This window comes from Miniopterus natalensis, chromosome 1 (assembly GCF_054644295.1).
Source record: "Miniopterus natalensis isolate mMinNat1 chromosome 1, mMinNat1.hap1, whole genome shotgun sequence".
NCBI lineage: Eukaryota > Metazoa > Chordata > Mammalia > Chiroptera > Miniopteridae > Miniopterus > Miniopterus natalensis.
Genome location: NC_142081.1, coordinates 174,396,626 through 174,409,053, shown reverse-complemented (window position 1 = coordinate 174,409,053; position 12,428 = coordinate 174,396,626). Strand labels below are relative to the sequence as shown.

At 38.7% G+C, this 12,428-nt stretch overlaps 1 protein-coding gene across 4 annotated transcripts in view; it reads right to left on the bottom strand.

Moving 5' to 3' along the window:
- FRYL (FRY like transcription coactivator) overlaps nt 1-12,428 on the bottom strand; it is a 231,489-nt gene that overhangs the window by 37,373 nt on the left and 181,688 nt on the right. For 3 of the 4 annotated variants that reach the window (XM_016206964.2, XM_016206950.2, XM_087827575.1), the window contains exons 39-46: nt 12,145-12,248; nt 11,092-11,277; nt 9,298-9,502; nt 7,803-7,924; nt 6,838-7,028; nt 5,414-5,508; nt 3,729-4,336; nt 3,509-3,606 (exon numbers count right to left, since the gene is read on the bottom strand). In XM_016206964.2, coding sequence (XP_016062450.2) covers nt 3,509-3,606; nt 3,729-4,336; nt 5,414-5,508; nt 6,838-7,028; nt 7,803-7,924; nt 9,298-9,502; nt 11,092-11,277; nt 12,145-12,248 — 1,609 coding nt within the window. The remainder of the gene's footprint in view (nt 1-3,508; nt 3,607-3,728; nt 4,337-5,413; nt 5,509-6,837; nt 7,029-7,802; nt 7,925-9,297; nt 9,503-11,091; nt 11,278-12,144; nt 12,249-12,428) is intronic. The other variant, XM_016206959.2, reaches the window with a different exon arrangement.

Here is a 12,428-nt window from a genome sequence, read left to right as displayed (position 1 = left end):
CCTCAGGAGAGCAGTAGCTTGCAAAAAGCCTCAGCGTGCGTGATATATTCCAAGGACTTCACTGGCCTCTGCACGTGGACCTCAGACTGCTCTTCAGGAAATCGCCTAAGCTCTCCAGGTCCTCGGCCAGTCACTTCCAGGCACCTCCAAACTGCACGGGACCTGGACACCTGGGGGCCGCGCTGACCAAACGCACCTGCTCGGTCCGTTTGTGCCCGAAGCTAGAGGTGAGGATGTTCCCCTGACCTCCTCCGGGGGACACGGGAACAGCAGACCTGGAAAAGGGCCACACGACTCTGCTCTCTCTATTGTAGGAAGGGTAGCCTCAATTAAACTTATTTTAATTTTCCTTTTTCTGTTTTCCTCACTTATTCTTCCGTCTTACTGATGCTTTTGTATGTACCTGCACAAACTGCCTCGAGCACTGAGTAAATAAAGGAGCCTGTTACCTTTTAGACTATCAACTGTAATTTCAGCTTTCAAATGACTCTGACTTTGATTTTGACTCATCACGTGGATGTGACGACGGGAGAGGCCTGAGATACGAAGGTCCACAGGACTGTGCAGAGACTAACACAGCACCTTAGACACAGTTTTATAAAGGTCGTTACAACCAGCTTTCATGCAGTAGCCTTCTACCCATAAAACCAGCACCAGGAAGGAAAAAGAAAATTTTGGTTGATATTTCTTATTGGTATTTCAAAATATAATGATTTATCATACTATTTAAAAAATCACATCATTTTGCAATTTCACAATTGGTTATTCTTCAGGAAAAATTTTTATAGTTTAATGACTCTTTCCTGAAGGCTACGACATTCCTATAGAATTCTTATATTCTTAAAGAGTATTTTTTCTCCTAAAGAATGGTTTTTAAAACCTGTCTTTAAAAAGGACAAAAGATCTTTGGACAGCTGTGCGGTTTTATAATAAACCAAAGGCCTTAGGCTTACATTGTAATTACCAGGTTAAAATCTGATCCAGAAAGAGTCCTATAACAAGTGTTTATAGCATACTGTTTCTCCCATAACAAAGAGCTAAAAAGGACATTTGTCCTAAGTGTTGTCTCATTTTGAAATTCTATGCTCTCCAACAACAGGAACAGTAGACCCAGAGATATCTGCATAATGAGGAAGCACATAATGGCAGAAAATTACTCTCGACAGTTGAAGTGAGAGCATAATTAAGAAACAATTGAATCCACATCCTGCAGGTTGCTGAAAGCATGCAGATGGAACCTCTGTGTGCTTCTCAACAGGAAGAAGACAGGCTTAAAAAACGATTTGTGACTCATGGAAAGCCATATATTTTATTTCTTTAAAAAAAAAAAAAGGTATTTGGGATTTCCTGTTCTTTGCCTCAAATTATGACAGAGGCGGCTTGACATTCAAGGAGCTTCCACACACCCCTGGCAGGGCCTGGCCGTGCTCCTCACCGAACCCAGCACGTAACAGGGAGTTTATTCAGCACATTTCAGCTGAGACCTTTCAATGCTCCTACTTCCCTTACTAGGGAGTTTCTGCTTTTTGTTTTCTTGAAATCCCAAAGTAAGCCAATATACTTTTCCCCCCTAATATTTTCTTTCTTACCCCTCATAAAGAAAAAACCCCTAAAACCTCTTGTTTACATTTTTCTAATGTGTTGTTAGATTAAAATGAAAATTGTTTTAATAAAGTATTTCATATCACTTTTCGACCTCATTAATGCAAATACATTTTGTTGGGGGTTTTTTAGGCAAATAATCATTTTCAAAACTGAGATATGTTTCCATTAACTATAAGAATGACTCTTTTTTTTAAATACATGCTTTTCAAATAATGATGTTCAGGATCTCTCCTTATCTACTTTATTTAGGAATTTAATTAAAAATGGAATCCACAGAAAAAATGGAATCCACAGTATTATTTGATCAAACATTTTCTTGTCATTTATTAAGTGTCATCTATCAAGACAATGAAAAGGCTCTTCCTCGTTACTGGTAAGGGTTAGTTGGGCCAGTAGTCTTTCCCACTACTCCCGCACCGAGATCAATTTGCACTTACCAGTGCTGACATTCGGGCCATGGACAGGTGGTGTTTTATTTGGCTCTCTGCGTCCTTGCTCTTTCCATTTCCTGCTGTGCTACTTGTTGACTGAATTTCAGCCTTTTCTTTCTTTTTCCCCCTCATTGCGTATATAAAAGATTCTTTCAGAGGCTATCATATGCTTGTTACCTTCTGATTCAAACTTCTCTGACCCTTCTCCCAGTGTTAGTTATCTTATTGACACGGCTATTTGCTCACCACCCCCAGTTCACCTAATTTCCTGTTGTTGGTATATTACTTATAAATTTATGTAACTCCTTCTTATAACTGTTTATATTTTTAGTCTGAAAAGCTTTACTTCTAAGACTGAATGTGACCAAAAAATAATAACAATTATGAATTGTTAGCAGAAGGCAAGAAATTATTAAAAATATAAAATGTCAATCATATTCTTTTAAAATTAAGATTAAGAGCTATGGCCCGGCCAGGCATGGCTCAGTGGTTGAGCATCAACCTGGGATCTAGGAGACCACAGTTCAATTCCCAGTCAGGGGCGTGCAGGAGGCAGCCGATCAATGCCTCTCATCACTGATGTTTCTATCTCTCTCTCTCTCTCCCTCTCCCTTCCTCTCTCTGAAATCAATAAAGATATATTTAAAAAAAAAAAAGATTTAGAGCTATAACACTTGTAAACAAATGCTAACAGATCATTTAAAGATAGCTACATTTCTATTTGAGAACTGTCTAGTGGGAGGGGAGGAGCCAAATGAGGAAGAAAAGAAATGAACATACAGAGGGCGAAATGAAGAGAGTATTAAAGGGAAAAGGGCAATCATAAAGAGAGACTCTCAGAACCCCAAAATATATTCTGCCTTCTTCTTCCTCAGGGCCTTTGCACATGCCATTTCTGCTACTTAGGAAACTTTTACCCTCAGCCCTGCTCTGTTTCTTCCCCAGGGATCTTGCCCTGGTTATTCCTCTTCGGCCTTCAGTGTGAGCTGCCACGATTTCCTGGAGGGCTGCTGCTCCATGTGCCCCTTGCGCACTTGCCCTCACTGCGCTTACCAGACTCCACAGCGATCGTCCACTTCCTTGGTTTCATCCTTGCTCTAAGGCCCACAGGAGTAAATATCCCATCTGCTTTATTACTGTATTTCCAGCACCTAACCCAGTGTTCAGTAAACATTTGCTAGTGAATAAATGAATGAGTTAGAAATTGCCAGAAAGGTAGAGGGTAAAGTAGGGAAATGGAGCAGAAAAAGACAGACTCAGAGGAGTGTTACTCTAATTAAATAATTTTATTCACTGTCATTTGAGTGGTTGTAACTGAAATCATTACTATATAACACCTTTATATGCATAAAAAGAATAAAAACTTAGATGTGAAATTCACAAAGGAAGTGACAGTAAAAAAGTCCCCCCCGGAGGATAAACTCTAGAAAAATTTCCATCCAGTGTTATCTTTCAGCATAACATTTGCTTACCTTTGCTATTCGGCTAGCTGTTTCTTTGCAAAACTGAGTTGGGTTGTCAAAATGCTGGATTAAGTGAGGCAATAAGCAAAGGATGTTAAGAGGAAAGCCTATAAAAAACAAACAAATAACCAATTTTATTGCACATCATTTTAAATGCTAAAGGTATTTTTTAATGGTTCACAGAAACCATTTTATTTCCCAAGTGTAGGAGTGGTTCTATGAACATTACCTGACAGCTGGGAAGGATCCACCAGTGAGTGTTTGGAGACAGCGATGAGTTTACTGAGGAGGTGCACGGTCATTTCTTGTGTAGACACTGAGGTAAAACCCTTGAGGAAGAGCTGCTGAAGGCCTGGAAAATTATTCCATTTCAATTTGCTTTGTACGCTTTCAATCTTCTCTCGACTCTCTGATTTATCCAGAGGCAAATGGATAAGCAGTTTGTTGAGAAGTCTGAGAGCCAGGAGGTATTCATATTCATAATCTGATTCTAAAAGCGATGCTCCTATCCAAAAAATGGTGGCCATCAAGTTGGTAGGCTCAGTAGTGGACTGCACATCATATAACCCCCTCTCTCGCAGAGAGGACAGGCTTCTAGTCCTCGCTAAACTACTGCTATGGTTCATCCGTCCATCCATTATATCCAGTGTGTTACTCCGCCGCCGGTCACCTCTTCGGTCACCAATTAAACTTAATCTCAAAGAGTTACTTCTTGCATTACTGTTACATCCCAAATAACTGCTGCTATTGATGGGACTTGTGCTTAGATTGAGTTGTCCAGTGCTTTTCCTGTTAGCTGCATACTTGTTTCCCATTACAGGATCATGATATGAGGTTCTTTAAAAAAAAAAAAAAAAAAGATGAACGCATGCATAATCATTTCTTTTGCTGCATTAATTTTACTCTTGAAAACACTGAAAAACAGTAACTGCTACCAGGGAAAATAATTCTTAAGTGTATCTGCCTTTGCTTAATGAAATCTGAGTTCTTCCCTCCACATTAAAGCAGAAAGGACAACAGTATCTTTCCTACTGTGGCCAACTGTTTCCTTGAGTTGGATAAGGTTTGACATGAAGTGAAAATTCTGCTGTAGTAATCACACATAACTCCAGCCTGGGATTCAGCAAACGTTATGTCCAGCATACCGTTAGGACCTCATCTGTCTTATCCCCAGAATGTCCCAGTGGCCTCTTTCTGTCTATATACACTCTTTCCAAAAGAACCAAGCTCAAAAGTTAGTTTCTGATTTCTCCTCCCCTACATTCAATTATCACTGACTGAAAAGTAATTACAGAAGACTTTTTGTATGTGCCAGCAGTGTGCAAAATGTGAGCAATATTTGATAAAATCTACCGGGAGGGTAGTGATGTATAAACAAATTGATCCATTTGTAGCCTGTTAATTGCTGTTATTAAAATATAAAGAAAACTCTGTAAGAACCCAAAGGATAGAAATAATTAGCATTTCCCTGGGGGAGTAAGAAAAGCTTAGCCAGGAGATGACAGTTGAGATGGGACTTGAAGGATACTTCAATTCAGTCAATTCAGGGTCTGCAAGGAAGAGAAAGGCTCCAGAGGGAGGCAGCTCCAGGGAGAAGAAACATATGTGGAAGGTGTGAGTCCCGAGGGGCCTGGCCTGCTGGGGGGACAATGGGATGCCAAGAGTGGCAGGAACGGACCTTGTCAATGAAGCACATCTCTGACCAGGACACAAGAGGAACAGCATGGCCACTTATTAGCTCTGTGCCTTCACACGTCCTCACTGTCTAAGGCCCATTTCCCACTGGTTACCTACCCGAGCTCTTGAGTACTGTTCTCACTACCAGTATTAGAATAATATAGTTTCACAGTTACACATATTTAGCCATTGAAGTTCTATATACGAATCTACAGGTTGCCTGGTTTAAATTCTTACTGAGAAAGGGCAGAAAGAAGATCATAATGCTTCATGGTTTCAGCCAAAGTATCAACCGCAGATTCCAACGTGAGAAGAAGCTCAATCACAAATCCCTAGAAAAAAGGGCAGACTCGAATTAATTATGCTCCGGAAAAAAGGAATCGCAGTGTGCTTCTCAATGAGATTTAAAAATAGGACAAACTCCACATTAACATCACAAAATGATTAGACTCTAAAGCAACATGATCTTGCTGATTGATGAAACTCATCAAATTAATGGCATAAAATGATTATAATGGCACCACAAATTGCTTACGAGAGAGATCTAGGAGCCATCCTCGTTTCTTTCTCTCACGTCTAAATTAAATCTTTCAAGTCTTGAAAATATTACTTTTAATATATCTTAAATCTGACCCCTTTCCTCTATCTCCACAGCTTCCCTTAATCTAAGCTACCACCACTTCGGCATGGACTCTTATAGTATGTAGCCTCTTACCCGACACCCCCTTGCTTTCACTCTTGCCCCTCTAAGGACTCTACCTAGTCCCCAGAGCAAGTTTTTGAAAAGCAAATCATTCCCATCACCCTCATTTCAAAACCTGTGAGTGGCTCCCCATCCATTCAGAGTAAAACTCCCCTCTCACCAGGGTGTACAAGGCCTCACATGATCTAGACCTGCCTACCTTGTCAATCTCCTGCCTCTGGATAACCCCATCCAATATATGGGAGGCCATGATCCATGTTTCTCTCTCTATCTCATCAATGAAAAAACAAACAAACAAACAAACAAACATAAAACAAAAAACATATCCTCAGGTGAGGATTAAAAAAAAAATTACTCCCTCTTTTCCACCATTCTTTAACCTGTTACTCTACCTTATTATTATCAGCATTTATCACTAGGTAAAATTGTGGTGTATAATCCTGATGGATTAGAGGTTTATTTCCCCAGTAGAATGTGAGCTCCAGAATGCCAGGAACCTGGTCATCTTCACTAATGTATCCCCAGCGTCCAGGACGGTGTAACAGAGACTTAGGTTCTCTATTGCAATATTTCACTTAATTTATCTTAAAAAATGAAATTCAGCATTCTACCTTATATTTAATCTCCTTCTCTCTTTTACCTTTATCTCTAATGTCCAGGGATAGATAGATAGATAGATAGATAGATAGATAGATAGATAGATAGATAGATAGATAGATAGATAGATATGTGTGTGTGTGTGTGTGTGTGTGTGTGTGTGTGTGTAAAGATAAGGCTTTCTCTAATAGGCACTAAAGTTATTAAATATTAATCACAAATCACAAACCTTTGTTAACATCTGACATTAATAATTCTCCATGACCACGATCTTACCCTACCTGTAGGATCTATATTTGGCACTAAAGTCCTTGACTATAAGCAGACCATCAACAACTGCTGAAGAAATTTAATGGAATACCTGTGCATCTTCTCCTGGATCCCCTACAGTTTCTACAAGTCGGGAGAGAACGTCAGAAAGTGTAGCTGCAGAGAGAGGCTGCTTTAGGGCCCTGAAAATCTGAAAGGACCTCCCAGCATAGTGTCGAGAAGAACAGGAAAGTGCTGTCTGCAGAGCGACTTCACTAAGATGATGTTCCAAATGAATTCCTTCTGTGAAAAGAAAGGAAACAAGTAGGTGGTTCTTGTTTTCCAGAACATAGGGGTCACAACCAGAGGCTCACCATCTACCACCTGGTCCTTGGCAAACCGGAAGGCACTCCCATCTTATGAGTCAATTTGTTTTCTTTCCTTAAACTCTATTTGCACTTAGATGACTCCTCATTCTGATCTTCAAGTCACCCTTGGGAACAGGGTTTCTCAACCTTAGCACTACTAACATTTTAGCCAGATAATTCTTTGTTGTGCAGTATACAATGTTCAGCAGCATCCCTAGCCTCTGTCCAACCACATACAGTAGTAACCACTTGCCCCTGCCCCCCAATTGTGACAAAAATGTCTCCAGACATTGCCATTGAGAACCACTGCTTTAGACACCCTACATTTTTACTACAGTTTTCAGAATGTTTTAAATTTTAGATCAGAGATGCCTGTACCTATATAAAAAAGAATTTTTAAGTTTTTCACCTCTGCATATGTTCTTTAATGTAATTTTTTCTCTTACACAATTGTATTATAATTTTATGATGCCATCATTCACGAAACTAAGCACCCCAGAATCACAAGCAGCTTTATTTTTAAGTAGTAACTTAATTTTTCTTCAAACAAAAACAAACCTGTTATCAACTTAAAAAAGAAAACTTGTCTAAAATCTTGAATTTTAAACGTTATCTATTGTCCATTTTTTGCTAAACATTACCAGAAGTTTTGACACCACATTAAAATATCTCCTGGAAAGTAGATATTATTTCAAATACTGAAAGATACCTGCACTTGACTGCTTAAAGATAGAAACCACGTGTTTCAGGAATGCGGTTAACTGCTCGGCGCTCTTTATGCTGGGATTCTTGGCAGAAACATCCTCATGGTTCCAAAGGGGCCCTCTTTTTCTGAAAACAGAGAACAGATATATTTCCCTTGTTTAACTTATATTAACAGTTTTACTCATACTGGCCTAAAATACCCCTTTGCAATGAGAAAGGATCGTGCTTGAGTACATTGAATAGTGTGTCAGAGTCGCACCGGCTACTATTCCTACTGCTGTACCTGGATAATAATGAGCGGTGCAGGCAGAGGAAGGCCCAAGTCATATATAAGTTCAGTCTGCCACCATGACAGTCATACTCACGGGGAGTAGGAAAAGATGACAAACTTTGCCAAGTGAGAAGAGTATCGGTTACTGCTTCTGTGTTACAGGCCAAAACACTGCATTTGTAAAGGCCAGCCGGCATTTAGATTGTAATGCAAAGAAATTCATTTACTAGTGAAAGCTATAGGGACCATTTAGGGCAGAATAAGATCCTGTGGATTCTTTCTTTAAAATGTCTTTGTACTCTCCAAGCCACCACTTGATTAATGAATTCAGCCCAAAGTGCCCTGAAAACCTTTTCGGTGGCCGCTGCCTCCAGTCCCTCCATCCTATACGTCACTAAGAGGATGATTATCTCAACATATTTGTGTCTCCCACCTTTCCCATTCAGCTCAAAGGTTTTCAATAATGTCTCCTTTCTTGAAAGATAAAAGATCTAGCCCTGCCAGGCATGGCTCAGTGGTTGAGCATCAACCTAGGATCCAGGAGATCATAGTTCGATTTCCGGTCAGGGCACATGCCTGGGTTGTGGGCTCACTCCCCAGTAGGGGGCGAGCAGGAGGTAGCCGATCAATGACTCTCTCATCACTGATGTTTCTATCTCTCTCTCCCCCTTTCCCTTCCTCTATGAAATCAATAAAGATACATTAAAAAAAAAAAAAAGATAAAAGATCTATAACCTATGGCCTAGGCTTCATGGCCCTCCAGCTTGAATTCTCCCAAGCTTTCTTGTCCAGAAACTTTCCTCAGTGTTGCAGCCAGACTGGATCACAGTCTGTTTTCTCATGCCCCGAGACCTTGCTCTTGCTGTGAATACCAGCCCTTCTCCTCACCCATGTTTCTTCTTTACTTAAAGTGTCAAGCAAAGAGTAGACTACAAATAAATATTTGATAATTGACTAGTAAAGTAGCTAATGAAAGTGGGATATGTATTTAGACAATACAGTATTATCTTTGGGTACTTGGTATCTAGACACAATTAAGGCCTTTCTCAGGTATAGTGGTGTGAATGCAAAGAAAAGTCAGTCTTTGGTGCACCATAATCTTACTAATATTGCACAGCACAAACGGTGTATTTCTAATCAATGGCACTTCAAAAAAAAATAGGGTTCCCTGTAGCTAAAAGAACTTCACACATGGATGTTGCCAGATGGTAAGAGGTCCAACTATTACCTTGAGGTAATGAATTCCATGAGGGTTTTGACTTTTCCATCCTGCTCTACTGAGATGTCAACCTCGTTGAGGAGAGTGGTGTGCAGATGGGAAATGGCCGAGCTGTTGTTTCCTAAGCTGATACTAGAAGAGGTAGAACTTGAGCTAAGCCCTGAGTCAGTCATAGGGGAGGGCTGGTAATCAGGTATAAAATCACTAACACCTGCTGAAAGAGAAAGCCGGTTGTGAATATCAAACCTTAGAGAATCTCACACACTATTGACTGAATTGAACTACTGTTCCTTACAGATTACAAGGGACTCAGAGCTCCTTCTGTTGGAGCCTTATAAACACCAAATTACACCAAGTGAGTTTTTTGGGAAACATTATTTCACAGCCTGTTATTAACTGTTTGGATTTACTATTCAGTCTTCGGCTGCCATCTGCCGACGAAAGGTGAAAGTGCAGTTTCCCAATATTTCAGTGTATTTCAACATTTATTAAGTCAGTCACATTTCTATGATGTGCAATGATTTTAATTTCTTATGAAAAGGGTTATATATTTTCTGATTTACTTTCTTAAAGAAAGACAATTTTAAAGTCTATTTGTAATATTTATATTATGTCAATTATTGAATATTTTAAAGGTTATGACTAATGTCCGTCTTAAAAGGAAACTTAAAAACAAACAAGAACAACCATCTTTTAAATAAAGATGCTTTAACATAAAAAGGCACCAAACTCCATTCCATTCCTCTTTTAATCATAGAATTAAAGGTTAATAAATTTCCTAATTGTTGTTTTACGAAGTATAGGGTATTAAGTACATAACATGGTTTTAACTTAAAAAGTAATTTTAAGTTTTTAAAAACAAACTATTTTCTAGATCATCTATTATTAACCTAAGGATACTGATGAGTGGAATAAATAAATTATGGCTACTAGGAAAGAAGTAAATATAACTTTCAAAGTAAAAACTAATTCATATCAACAGTGAAATAAATTTTATATTAAAGTTTCATTAATTTGGACCTCACTGCTTCAAAATGAGTGATTTGAAACTTAATATATACTTCAAAATGTATAACTTTTTTTTTTTTTTTTTTAGTTAAGGAAATCAAGTTTAATAAAGATGTCTGAACAGGTAATACAATAAAAATGTATAACATTGCCCAGCCGGGCATGGCTTAGCAGTTGAGCACTACCCTAGGATCCAGGAGATCGTGGTTTGATTCCTGGTCAGGACACATGCTCAGGTTGTGGGCTTGATCCCCAGTCGGGGCGTGCAGGGGGCAGCTGATCAATGACGGCTCTCTCATCATTGATGTTTCTATCTCTCTCCCTCCCTCTCCCTCCCTCTTTGAAATCAATAAAGATATATTAAAAAAAAAAAAAAAGTATAACATTTTAAATGCAGTAAATATAATCAAGTGAATAAAAAAAATTTTAATGTGTTCCTTTGTCAATTTTTCAGATCCTGATATTGGGAGGGATCTAATAAAAAGTTCAACATCTTTTTCATAACTAGTGCTGAGTAAATTAAGTACTCTTTCATTATATCTTCAATTTACAAGTTCAGAACTTAACATTTCTATGATGAAGATCCTTAAAGGCAGCAAAGACTAAAATACCCCAAACTGCATTCCTTCTTTTACTGGTCAATAAATAATGTCAATGGTACTTAAAATTAAAAAACTACATTTAAAAAACATACTCTAGTATTTCAACTTTTATTTATTTGATTTTTCTCTAATGCACAATTCCAACTTAATGAAGTGTGATTCCTCTTTCAAACAATACATTTAAAGCAAATACCTGTGAAAGTATAATCTAAGTGTGCAGTCTGTTTGACTGTAAGCACCCTGGGCTCATTAAACTCCTTGTTCCTGAGAAGGACAGAAGCAACAGTTCGGATGTTACTGTTGGGTCCCATTACTATTAATAAGTGCAGAAGCAGGCGTTTACAATGTTCATACACCTCAGGGTGGCAGTGGTCAAACCCTAAAAGGAACAGTAGAAAATGATCATCAGTAAAGAGAAATAACAAGAATTCTTGCTACCAAATGCATCCTTTAAAAAAAAGGCAGAAATTATGTAAAATATTTTGTGGAAAATGATATGCCACATAAAGTTTTTTATTGGCCTATAGTTTGTGCACACTTTTACAACAGCCTACTGTCCTATAGAACTGGGGAGAATCAAGGTAAGTTTTCAATAAGTTTTATGTCCAAAATGTAATCATTTTAGAAATTAACTACTCTGTTGCATAACACTAGCTGTAAATGAATTTTAAAAAGGCAAATGTCTATTGTGCCTAGCACACAATAGAAAGTCAGTAGATGCTTGATTATTGAAGGAAGTAATACACATATAAACGTGCGTATCAGGAAAACTCAGGAGAAGATGGCTATCTTGACACCAATCCTACAAGCATGAAAGGTACTGCCGATGCGACGGGTCCCACATATTTGTTGCAGAAGACACAGTGGAGTTTCAGCTGTAATAATCAGACTGTCCACAATCCAAGTCTTTGGGGAAACACTTAGAGCCCATTTCAATTTTGCACTTACTCTGCAAGTTTCCAACCCCAGAGGTAAATTAACTACTCTTGCAACGGCTACAGAATTTTTCCTGCTAGAGGGCCTGTGTATCTGTGTGTGCAGTGGGTGAGGAAGGGGGATAGACTTGCCTGTGGCTAAAAGAGACTCTAAGAACAACCCACAAGACCACAAGCATCACAGTAACAAGTGTCATGGAAATAGCACGGAAAAAATAGAAACATACACGTCGCAACTTTGTTAAAGCCATACTGTCTTTCAGTTATCACAGAAATATAAAAGGAAGGAATTAGAACCAAGTATTTTTTACCTATAAAAACTGCATGAAGAAGAAGATGGAGGTAGCCTCCCCATTCCACCTTCACGCTGTGGTCAGTGATCAGATCGGTCAAAAGGATCACCGCTATGTTACACCTGCGACAAATGAGTGTTATCAAAGTTTCACTACAGCGAACTTAGAGAAAACTGTATGCAGATCACATGAAGACTTTAATATTGCATTTTATGAAAAAAAAAACCCCACAACTTCTCAAGAAAAATTGAGGGAAAGAAATACAGCCGAAGAAACTGTTAAGTGATAGTTTTAGGAAAAAA